The sequence below is a fragment of the Bombyx mori genome, chromosome 20 (genome assembly GCF_030269925.1).
Source record: "Bombyx mori chromosome 20, ASM3026992v2".
Taxonomy (NCBI): Eukaryota; Metazoa; Arthropoda; class Insecta; order Lepidoptera; family Bombycidae; genus Bombyx; species Bombyx mori.
The window spans coordinates 12,506,229-12,518,620 of NC_085126.1; the positions used below are offsets into that span (position 1 = coordinate 12,506,229).

General features: G+C 49.0%; 1 protein-coding gene across 4 annotated transcripts in view; it reads right to left on the reverse strand.

Annotated features, from left to right (window-relative positions):
- Positions 1-12,392, reverse strand: part of LOC101739226 (low-density lipoprotein receptor-related protein 1) — a 69,881-nt gene that overhangs the window by 55,823 nt on the left and 1,666 nt on the right. For all 4 annotated transcript variants that reach the window (XM_062674460.1, XM_062674458.1, XM_062674457.1 and 1 more), the window contains exon 2: positions 277-408. In XM_062674460.1, coding sequence (XP_062530444.1) covers positions 277-408 — 132 coding nt within the window. The remainder of the gene's footprint in view (positions 1-276; positions 409-12,392) is intronic.

Here is a 12,392-nt window from a genome sequence, read left to right on the forward strand (position 1 = left end):
TGTGAGAAAATCACAAATTGACTTTTTTTAACAGTACATATAACTCGATCGTTGTGTTGTGGGTTCCATTGAACAAATAATTACGAATTAGAAAGAAAGGGTGAGGGGCGAAGGTAGAGCAGGTAGATCAGGTAATGCAGGTAGATCAGGTAGAGCAGGTAGAGCAGGTAGAGCAGGTAGAGCAGGTAGAGCAGGTAGAGTAGGTAGAGCAGGTAGAGTATGTAGAGCAGGTAAAGCAGGAAGAGTTGGTAGAGCAGGTAGAGTTGCAACACTGACTGCAGTCCAGCTCGTCGGATCCGTCGGCGCAGTGCGGGCGGCCGTCGCAGCGCCACGCCCGCGGCACGCAGCGCGCTCCGTCCGCGCACCGCCACTCGCCCTCGCCGCAGCCCCGCACCGCCGCCGCTGCGCCTGTGAACGAACACATCGACTCAGCGCGCTGCTCGCCAACGACAACACGTGGTCAAGAATGTTGCAGTTGTAACCGGTGCCATTAGTATTGTGTTACTTGCCGCGGCTAGAACCTGTCAACTTTATTGCGCACAGCACCTGGTCATCCGTCACCAGCAACGCTGGACTTGCGCCTAGGCTCGTGAGGCCCGGGCCCGGGGCGGCATTATTTGAGAGCCGACAAAGTTTTCGAAATGCCACAATGTCAGTGACGAAAAAAAAGTAAAGAAAGTCTCCGTGGAAAATTAGTTCAGGTTCATTTTCATAATATAAAAAATAAAGTTATTCTTAATTTAAAATAAAAAAAAAAGTGTGTGTGTCCGCTCCGACGCACGACTGGAGTTTACTGGATATAAAAAAATTAAACGAAACAATACGAGAAATAGTTCTATATTACGACAACACGATACACTACAGATTATTAACAAATTAACGAGACACAAAACAAACGACTAACAAATATATGAAAATACAATAATGAGAGAAACGCGCGATCAGTACGAGGCTTTGTGGCGGACTGCCGGCGCAGCAGCCCGGCGTCACCTGCGATAACGCGGCCGCGCGTTGGCTCCTGATTGGCGCGCGCACGCATCACGCAATCAGGAGCCAATCAGGCGCATAACGCATTTCGTGTGACATGCTAGTACGATTTTGGTCCCCATAATTTTCATACCCCGGGCCTATATATGTAAATCGATTCTAAAGGAGTAAACTCCAATATTCATTCAAAATTAATAAAATTTATTGTAACATTAATGGCGGCGCGATAAACAGGGCCCAGGGTGGCATCCAGCCTAAATCCATCACTGGTCACGGAGACTGTTCACTCGCATATTGTTCTAGCTCACAGTGAGTCAGTCAACAGTGCGTCTCGAGAAATATACGGTCCTTGTATACTGTTATCACATTGCGGTGTGCCTAAAAGAGCAAACTATCGATTGACCCACACGATGTTAGGTGATGTGATGGAGGCCATGTGTCCCCATTCACTACTCATTCGTACAACGTGACGGTTAGACTTAGTTGGACGTGTGTGCGGCGGATGTGAGGCGGACTTCAAACTATCAGTTGTCCCTGCCACGACGCCCTGGTTCAATACAACTGAGACTTAGATCTCTTGCCTGCATCTACACGCGTTGGTAGACAGCACGTTGTGATATCTATGCACTACACCAGGTGGGCCGTGAGCTCGTTCATCTATCCACAGTAACCTATACAGCCAAAAATAAAACTATATTATTATTTTATTTGATTTCATGTGAGAGGGTTAATAGAGCTTATTACGGCGCGGCGACGAAGGCTGGAGGGACCTCGGCTTGTGTCAAGATAACTTTAATAAAAGGTTATCAGGCTAAGGTCACGGTTGGAATGAATAGCTTCGACGAGAAGACGCGGCCCCTCGCGACCGTTGCACCGCGTGTGCTGCTGCAGCGGCCGCCTGGCCCTCACCTCACTGCCCTCAAACGCGGATTATTATTTGTCATTCAATACAATTTAGCGAAAGTATGTTCGTTATAGCTACATATGTATGTATATATAGTCAGTTTTTTTCTCCTACCTAATCTGATAGCCTTGAGAGGCTATTTCAGCGTAACCTTAACTAGTAGGTGAGCTCACGGGGCTCAAACCGGAGTGATGCTAACACTGACCCTAGCAAGAGCAGTGCTTCGCAGAATCTACCACCGGACCGGAAACGCGACCCATTGAGAAGATCCGGCGAGAAACTTTTTTTTTTTTTTTTTTTTTTTTTATGATTGAAGGATTACTGGTGGCCCGGAGGCCTTTCCAGCTTCACCAGGACAGGTGGGCGAGCAAATGCTCAGCCAGGAGGGGTGGGATTTGCTAACAACTGCCCGAGCGCCTCCGAAGGAGACCTAACAACTCAAGAGCAGTTGCTTCGCGAATGAATCTACTACCGGATCGGAATCGCGACCCACTGAGAAGATCCGGCGAGAAACTCAGCGGGCTGATGCATGGGTTAGGCTGCACGTCGACCTTTTTGTCGAGTTCGACGCGTACGGTTACCGGGGTTCCTCAGCCTGCTCCTAGTGTTAGAGCTGAAGGTATCTAATGCAAGAGTTATTGGATCTGATGGATCCGTAAGGACGTGTCTAGGGTGACGACGGTGACTTGCTCCTGCGTGATCAGGATTCGGGGAGTAGTCAGCGGCAGCAACGATAAGGCGATTATCATGACGCATAGCCTTATCGAAGTAACGTTCCGACACTGACTTCATGTGTTTGCGGATCGATTCGAGGCCCAGGTCGTCGTGTAGGTCGACGTTCCTCACGAACCACGGAGCCCCGACGGCTAACCTGCAAAAGCGGGATTGTAGGGATTGGAGGGTGTCTATGTGTGTGCGGGCCGCGTGAGCGAACACCACACTCGCGTAAGTCATGACGGGCCTTATGCAAGTTTTGTAAAGTGTCACCTTGTTCCGAAGGGACATTTTACTCCGCTTACAGATCATGGGATAGAGTCTGCCGAGAATAAATGCGGCACGATCGCGGACTGTTTTTATATGCGGGCGGAACGTCATGGATGCATCCAGGGTGACTCCCAGGTACTTGACCTTCCTAGCCCAGGGTATAGGTTGGCCGAAGAGGGTGATCGGGGGTGTGATATTTCTCCTCCTAATGCGGGAGGAAATAAGCGGTGAGTTTCCCCTTTGAAATAACACTGCTGTGCTTTTCGCTGGGTTGATGTCTATGCGCCATTTTCGGAACCACTGTCCGAGGGTTAACGCTGCACTCTGGAGCTTACTCGCGATTAGGGACTTGTTTCTACTTGAGTAGTAAACGGTTGTGTCGTCAGCGAATAAGGCTAGCTGAGTCGGCGGCGACCGGGGAATATCGTTAATAAATAAACTAAATAGGAGCGGAGAGAGAACGGAGCCTTGCGGGACTCCAGCCGTGAGTGGTCGCGGGGAGGAGCGGGTTCCCTCTACTCGATATCGAAAAGAGCGGTTAGACAAGAAGTCTCGTATGATGAGCACGAGACTATCCGGTACGCCCATGTTGAAAAGTTTGAAAATCAAACCGTTGTGCCAGACTTTGTCGAACGCTTTTGCGACGTCGAAGAAGAGGGCTCCCGTATAGATCGGTTTTGGTCGGTTAAGTCCTACAAGAATGTGCTCCGTGAGGCGGTGCACCTGTTGTACGCATGAGTGATTTGCACGGAATCCGAATTGTTCATCGATGAGAATGCCCTTTGATGAGACGAAGTCTCTGAGGCGTTTGTAGAGCAAACGCTCATACAGTTTGCCCAGAGACATGAGGAGGCTAATCGGGCGGTAACTCGTCGGATGATTTTTTGGTTTACCGGGTTTATGTATGCCGATAACGTCTGCTTCTTTCCACACCGCGGGAAAGATACAGTTCGCCATAGCGGCATTGAAAATAGATGCCAACATCACGATGAGTTGGATGGGTAGAAGTTTAATAACGCGGTTAGATATACCGTCGGAACCGGGAGCCTTGCGAGGACGTAGGTCTTTGATCAGGTCTTTAACTTCCATTGGGGTGACGGGTGGTAACGCATCCGAGGGTGGCAAGGAGGCTCTGCGTTCTACCTCACTGTCTACTAATTCTACATGAACAGGGTCCGCGGATTGAATGCTGGGCGTGCACTGGGTTTGCAATGTATCGGCCAGCAGCTCTGCTTTTTCGTCATCATCAAACGCCGCGAGTCGACCTGAGGGGCCTACGAGGGGGGGCATAGTTACAACCGTATCCGATTTGAGAGTACGAGCTAAACGGTAGTAAGACCTTTGAGAGGGCGCGAGTCCTTCTAAGAAATCAGACCACCTAGCATCTCGGATTTCGGCGATGCGAGACTTTACGTCGCGTTGTAGGGCACGCATTCGAATACGATTTTCCATGGTAGGATACCTATCGTAGGCGCGGATCGAAGCGTTCTTAGCTCTAAGGAGTTCCCTAATATCGTCGGGCAATTCGAAGCGGTGAAGGAAGTCCTCCGCTACAACTTGCTTCGATGACCTATCTAATGTCGAGGTAATGTGTGACGTTAGGATGTCTATGGCTTCAGCGGTATCCTGAAGAGACGGGGTAGAGTCCGGGCTAAACGGGAGCGATGGTGGATCAGATTCAGCCAGGCTGATGCCCAGCGTGTGCCAATCCACCACAGTCCTCGTGACGGGAACGGAATCGGGAGCGCGACCGAGTTTCATAACGACGGGACGGTGGTCTGAATCTAACTCTGAAACTACTTCGATCGAGTGTAAGCGCAGAGCTACGTTTTTTAATAACGCTATGTCGAGTATATCCGGGCGATGCGCGATATTTAGCGGGTAGTGAGTCGGGGTTAGCGGAGCGATGATATCGAAGGCGAGATCATCAACTAGCGCGTCGAGCCGCCTGCCATTAGGGGTTGTGGTGTGAGAATTCCACCTGATGTGTTTACAATTTAGGTCGCCCGCCAGAATGACAGAGCTTCCCATGCTGAGCAGCGCCTCGATATCACTGCTTAGAACAATCTTATCCGGTGGAAGATAAACGGACGCGATAACGATCGGCGCGTGTCCCGTCAGTGAGATTCGGCATACTGATGCTTCGATGTTAACGAGCGCGGGGGGATCGAGCGGGATGCAGTGCAAGGCTCTTCTGTAGTAGATGACGGTACCACCACCACGAGCAGTGAGCCTGTCGTTCCTAACCATGTTATAGTTCGCGATTTTAGGGTCGCGGCGCGCGGGCTTAAGTAGAGTCTCCTGTACTAAAAATATGTCAATTTGATGGTCACGCAAAAAATCACAAACCTGATCACGTTGATTTGCGAGACCGTATGCGTTAAAAAATCCTATTGTTACGGATAGGGGTTTCAGCCTACTTTTGTACGCCATTGATTACCGGCGGAGTGAGGGGAGGACGTACGTATTTAACGACGCGTATACGTCGGCGTATTCTTGCACAACGGCGATGAAGTGCTGTGCAGTGGAGGCGGCGCGGATGGCGTCACCTAAAGCGTTAACGCGCTCAAAGTTAATCGATTGAAAGAAGTCGATCGCTAGAGCAAGATTGTCGGACGCTGTCGGAGGGCAATTCGCGGGGGAGGGGCGTATCGCGGGGGCGGGACGAATCGCGGAGGAGGGAGTTGTAGCCGTGTTCGTGTACGGCAGCGGTTTCGCCCAGGCCGAGCCACTGGGCACCGGCGCCGGAACGAATGCTGGCTTAGCCTGCGACACAGAGGGTGCCGAGGCTTTGATGTCTGGGTGGGAAGCTCGGAGGCGGTTTTGGCGGGCGACGCGGCGATTTATTTTCGGGGCTCGGGGGCATCCGCGGTAATTTGCGGGGTGACCCTGTGTTCGACACAGGACGCAGCTAGGCGGTTCCGTCGCGGTTTTTTGATCGCGAGTGCAAAAGGCCGTAGCGTGATCGCCTAGACACTTGACGCATCGGGGGCGCGCGTGACAGTTACGGGAAGAATGCCCGTACAGTTGACAGTTATGGCACTGGCTAGGAGTGCCTTTTTTATGGGGGGCTTCGACGGCGATACCGGAGAGCCTACAGACGGTACGTATGTTAAAAATTTGCTTACCCTCGGGGGTAGGCTGGAGGGCGACTAGAACCATATTATATGGCTCCCTACCGCGGCCGGTGTGCATGCGGTGCACTGAATTTACTGGTAGGCCTTGTTCCAGAAGGTCGGCCTTGACGAGTTCGGCATCCAACTCTTTAGGGATGCCACGTATGACGGCACGAAGTTCGCGCTCCTCCTGGAGCGTATACGTATGGAAACTTATACGCTCCTTACGGAGGTAAGAAGAGAGGGCCCTATGGTCGTCGGGTGATTGAACCTTAATTTGAATGCCGTTCGCGAGGTTACGGGCATTCGTGAAATTAATATTTTTGGCCTTAAGGGCCAGGGAAACTCGTTCCCAGGCTGCCTTCTCTTGAAGGATTACCGGGGGAGGGGCTTGGATTTTCTTTTGTACTACCGGGCGCGGCGACGGTGTAGCACGGGCAGGGGGAGCAACGGGGGTCGGTGGACGGAGGCGCGACGCGTTCGCGGCTCTGCTTACTTTGGCGGCCGCGGGAGCTCGGGCTTCCGCAGCGCGCCTCTTACCTTTTTGGACTACTGTGAATCCATCAGTCGAGGGGGCGGGGGAAAGATCGACCTCCATGTCCGACTCCGAGTCGGATGAAGAGGAGGGCGCGGGCGACCCGCAGGCGGGCGTTTTAGAGGGCGCGGGGTTGACGGTCGCGACGGAGGCCACGGACAATCGCTCGGGGGCAGAGGACGGCGCGGGCGCGATGGAGGCCGCGGATGAACGCGTGGACGCGACGTGTGCTGCGGATGAGCGCAGGGCTGGAACCGAGACCGCAGCGATCGACGCGGGAGCTTTGCTCGCGAGTATTGGGGACACGGGAGCGGCGGGCGCGACGGAGACCGCTTCTGAGTTCGCGGCGTGATTGGCCTTAAATTCTAAAAATTCGGCCGATAATGTCGGGTACCTCAGACGGAGGAATTCCGCGAACAGATCGATCGTGGACTCCATTGTAACTGTCACGTGCCCAGGGGGGGCTACCCCGGGACTTTAAACACACTCGCCTTACGGCGAGGCCCCAAAACTATAATAATCACGATTAATTACGGCACACAACCGTCCGTTCACAAACGGGCCACTAAGTTGCCGAACGAATTCCAGGAATTTAGGGGTCCGCCCGTTCACAAACGGCGGTGCGACGCAATTAGCACAGGTAGTCACTTCCGAGAAAACACTTGGACGCCAGATGTGCCACGAACCGAGGTCGGGCGATCGAACGAACAATGAGCACGTCAGCACGCGGCGAGTGCTTGGATCGGAATGACCGGCGAGAAACTCAGTGGGTTGTGTCTGTGGGTAATAGTCAGTTGTTCAGGTCAGTTGAACTGTGTTGTGTTACTGTGAAGTTCTGATTGAATTCTTAACAAAAAGAAAACGCTGACAATGAGTGTATGAATCAGTCGTGTCGGTCACCGCTCCCGCGCGTAGCATTTGTCCCTCGACGGGCGCGCATGGACCCGCAATGGAGCATCTGTTTACTTTGAAGTCGTAATGGCTTTGTTATACCTACGCTACGACTCTGCAGACGCCCGCGCTCCGCCCCCGGGGGACCGGTCGCGCGTCCGCTGCAGGCTGCACTAGCTTTGCGACCTGGCCGCGTCGACCTCTACACTTTGGGACATCAGGTCGAAGTCTCGTATATTGGTATATAAATCATACGAGTATATGTAAACAGGTATATTTATTGTATGTGTATTTTCATTAATAATGTAGGTACATTATTAATCGCTGCTGCAGAATTTCTATAAATAAAGCGATTGTCTGGAAGAGATCGCTTTTAATAATAAGACCGCCAATTGTACAAATGTATCTGCTTGTTGACAACGTTTTTTAAATGTTAATTGTGTTTTGGTGTGCAATAAAGTATATATTCTGTCTCTCTGACAGGGAGCAGCCCGCCCATCTCCCTCGTACACACCTCCACCGACTCTCACTTGCGAGCAGTCTAGTGGAGTACATTCAACTATTAATATGTGACATTTCAAGCTTATTGAGTGAGTGCAAGCGTCGTGGAGTACATCGGCGAGAGGTAGCGCGTCTCTGTAGATAACCTCGTTATCAAAAGGTCGTCCCCCCTCGACGGAACTCTGACGGTCATTCCTCACTGATGTCACTCCTTGATAGCTAGACTCATCATATATTTCGAACTAGTTTCTAGCCGTACAGCCTTAATGTAAAATTGTATTAAGTTAGACGACGAGCTCACAGTGAGCGGCGCCGACAGCCCCGGAGGTATAATATTACAGTAGCAGTGAACTAGCGACTCTCTCGTGCTGCAGAACGGGACGCGTATTTCATTTGAGTTATTGTACGAGCAGTCCCACGGCACGTGAGGTGTCTCTCGCGTCGTGGCTGAACGTTAAGTGAAGTTTAGGGAAGTTTCGAAGTCGTCGTGGTCTAAACAATAAGACGTCCGGTGCATTCGTATGGTCGAATCCCACCGGCAGGTATCAATTTTTCCAATAAAATATCTGATTAACAAATGTTCACGATTGACTTCCACGGTGAAGGAATAACATCGTGTAATAAAAATCAAACCCGCAAAATTATAATTTTCGTAATTACTGGTGGTAGGAAGTCTTGTTAGTCCGCACGGGTAGGTAGGTGAAGCAGTAATGCGTTTCGGTTTGAAGGGCAGGGCAGCCGTAGTTAAAAGTGAGACCTTACAACTCATGTCTCGGGGTGAGTGGCGGCATTTATTTTGTAGATGTCTATGGGCTCCAGAAATCACTTAGCATCAGGTGAGCCGTGAGCTCGTCCATACTTCTAAGCAATAAAAAAATAAAAAGAGTGGCTACTTTCTTCTTGTAGGTCAAGTGTATTAGAAATTTAATAGAATGTGATATTGTCTGCTGTGGACAATAGCAAAAGCTGATCTGGTATCTGTGACAGAGAACGAGGCAGAGGCGGCTGTACCTCCGTCAGTATCCTTGCAACAGCATGCCCGTGTACCATTACTGCAAAGTTACATCGTGTTCTAGACTTAAATAGACCTCTTAGCAGCAGAGACACGGCTCAGCATTCCATCTCTCCATGCTCATCCGTGCGCCCAACGGTGAGCGCTTATTACCGAATGGCTAGGTTATAAAATAGTTTAATCAATTACTACGAGTAGGAGGTCACTCTAACAGCTAAATATAAATGTACCCTTCGTAAATATAGTGCACATCTGTCGAGAGCTGCGGCATGGGCCCGCATACCACTTAACCGCTTCCTCTCCGGCTGCGAACAGTAATCACTCAGTTCGGCAGACTAATAGTCGCGGTGACGCAGTGAGGGGGCTCGGGCCGCCGCTGTGTGCACTCTCTGCACGTGCACACACACACACACGAGCTCGGTGGGTACGTTTGATCTGTACCGGCGTGAGGTCTGTCCGTGGGTGACGCGCCTCGCGGTGGATGGGGGCACAACGAATTTTGTGTTGCGGAAAGGTTCATCGTCCGGATTAGAAGATTGAACCTGGACGTGGCGCTCAGTAATAGCTAGACCCTGTGGATGTGCGGTCTGCTGCAGCAGTCGCGTCGCACCGTTATGGTCCGGATGGGTCCATTCCACCCATCTCCTTTAGGGCGGCATGCGTGTCGGCGGGGCGCTATCCTGGATTCTGGAGGCAAAAGTCTCTCACCAGTGACAAGCTGACCTCCGTGCCCGGGCTGTGGTTCGTCCGCAGCGTAGCGTCACACGGGCGCGGGCGGCTCAGTGTTGACTGTCTGAATTAGACGGTGTACTTTACGGTCATGGCCGTCAACTTTTACTGGAGATCAGAATTTTTTCGCCTAGCTGTTATACTCGTACACTATATGGTCCTAACAACCTGGGCAGACTCACTGTTGCCCGAGTGTAATAATTAATATTAAACCATACATAGGTATTATTAGTAAGGGCTAGTAAGTAAAGCCTATGCTATACTAGGAAAATGTCTTTGGTACTCTGAATAAACAAAGATCAGCTCACCAGTCGGTTGGCGTTGGTTGCTTCCTGACAGACAGCAACAGACGCTGCGTCATAACTAATTTATTCAGAAATCAATAACTTTATTAAAATACTAAAACATTCCAGATTAAAACAAAATGTGTGCAATTCACACGTGGTAGAAGTGAAACCTTCCAAAATTAAAATACAATTATTCTAAACGTCTTAAGTATATGTAAAATTTTGTCATTAGTAAATAATTGTAAGGTAGCGCCCTCTGTGAATTGATATTTTAATTTCACGTATAATCCTAAATTAAAATTCACTACAAGAGCTTTCATACACACGTTAGTATTAAAAAATCTCACAGATGGCGCTGTATTAAATAGTATGTATATTTCTGTCTCACTCTTTGCTGGCTTCATCCTACACATTTTTGTATTTGTGTCTCTTACCTGTCGCTTTTTCCGTTGCATCCGGTTTGAAATCACAACGATTCTAAAGAAGTTTTCACTTCAAAAAAAACAGAAATGCGCGGAGTCGACCTCCACTCAGCGGTCTGCGGTCTCTAGTTCAAGAAGAAGAAACATATCTTATAATTCGCTATAATTTTAATTGTTGTTTACTCGAACTAGTCCGTCCGTGCACGGGACAGGCGCGCGTGTAGGGAGGCTGCCTATACTCGTATAGACAAATCTGTTGGGAACAAGCCCGGAGGCCATGCGCATAATATCTGAAAAGGGAAACGGAACGAAATGAAATTATTTTATTTCATTTCACCATAGTTGTATAATTTCAAAGATATAATGTAGTGTTGCTCGTTATCGGCAATGTTATAGTTAATGACAATACTATTATAGTATTGTCGTACTGAGAGTAGAGTCGGAAGGAATTCTTCTTTATCATGAATCTGTACTTTAAGTGACATTTTCATAAACATTAAAAGTGCATTAAGGTTTAAGTAATACCTAACGTTCGTATCGTTGTATTTACCTCGGTTTTCACGAATCTTGGATATAACTTTGGAATGTAACGACAAAGGGAAGACCTTCCATCGAGTGGCTGAAATTGTTCGACAGAAGATGGTTCGAATGATATTTTTCGGAACTTCTATAAGTATATGCTTATCTTGGAAATCTCGATAGCGTGATTCAGGCATCTGTCAAATACATATCTTGTGTTCTAATGATGGCTGCCGGCACCAATTATTATTTCCGACTTTCGACTACTTGACAGTTTGTGTGGTCGCGGACGATCGTTACAAGTATAAGTTGTACATGTTATACCTATGTATATTTAGAGGTACACTTTATCGCAAACCCTGTTGCTATTAAATTGACAATATGCCACCAGCCAGTCCAGGTTTGGGCCTTCGTTTTTGCTCTTTGTAAGGACACGCGTAGGAAGTAAAGTATTTGTTTGATAGACAGCAAGGTGCAGCAGCGCTCAGTCCGAACGGCACTGCGCGCAGAGCAACCAGCACAACGCAGCCACGCCGCCACACCGCCACGCCGCGGGGTAATTATAGATGTGCAGAAACTAGTCCAAGTGTCCGGCGGCTCGGTGCACGGCGCATCTTCACACACACACTCATACTATGCACTATGTTTCATATTGTAATATACATATTTGCTATTACATCACTTCTTGCAATATCAATTTTTCGAGTACACTTCTTTTTTTAATGTTAATTTAATGTATATGTAAAGGCGAGCAAGCATTCAGCGCATCACATTTCTGATGCACCTTTACAGAGGTTCTAATACACTCGCCCACACTCGGCCATTAACTTCAAAACTCACAAGATCGAGTATGAAGGTGGGCATGGGCAATCAACTTGAATCATTACGTTATTTTCGCGAGTGCAGTGGATACCGGTTAAAAGTTTCTTCTGGAGAAGTTATACATTAAAGTTCATTTTTAGTCTGCGGTCGAGGGAAGGGCTTCCAGAAATGTTTAGCACAATGAACATCTTCAGCAAATGAACTCACTCTCATCCCTATGTTATTCTTACGGGGGTCTAAATGCAAACCATTGACAGTTTACGTATTTATATTAAGTTAAACGAGTATTATTACGGCGTAAACATATGGTAGCGTTATGTAGACAGCTCCCAACTATCAGTATTAAGTTTACAAACAATATTACGGTCCACACTAGCGTGCTTGTTTACGAAATGTACAATTTATATCGCGATATTTACTTATCTAATTAATGCCTATTGTGTCCATTATGTCTATGATCTATCTAATGTAAACGTAAGTGGTTAATTAGTAATGATCTGTAATGAAGTAGCGAGGCATAAGTAACCGCTACATTATCGGTTTGTCGGGTGTCCGCGCGCCCTACCCCGGGACTGCCGACTGTGTGGTCTCCTGGCGCGGCGCTGGTGATGCCGCGCTCCCCGGAGGCTCGCTGGACACACACAGTATACCCAGTCCACTTGGTGAACAGCTGCAGTTATGAG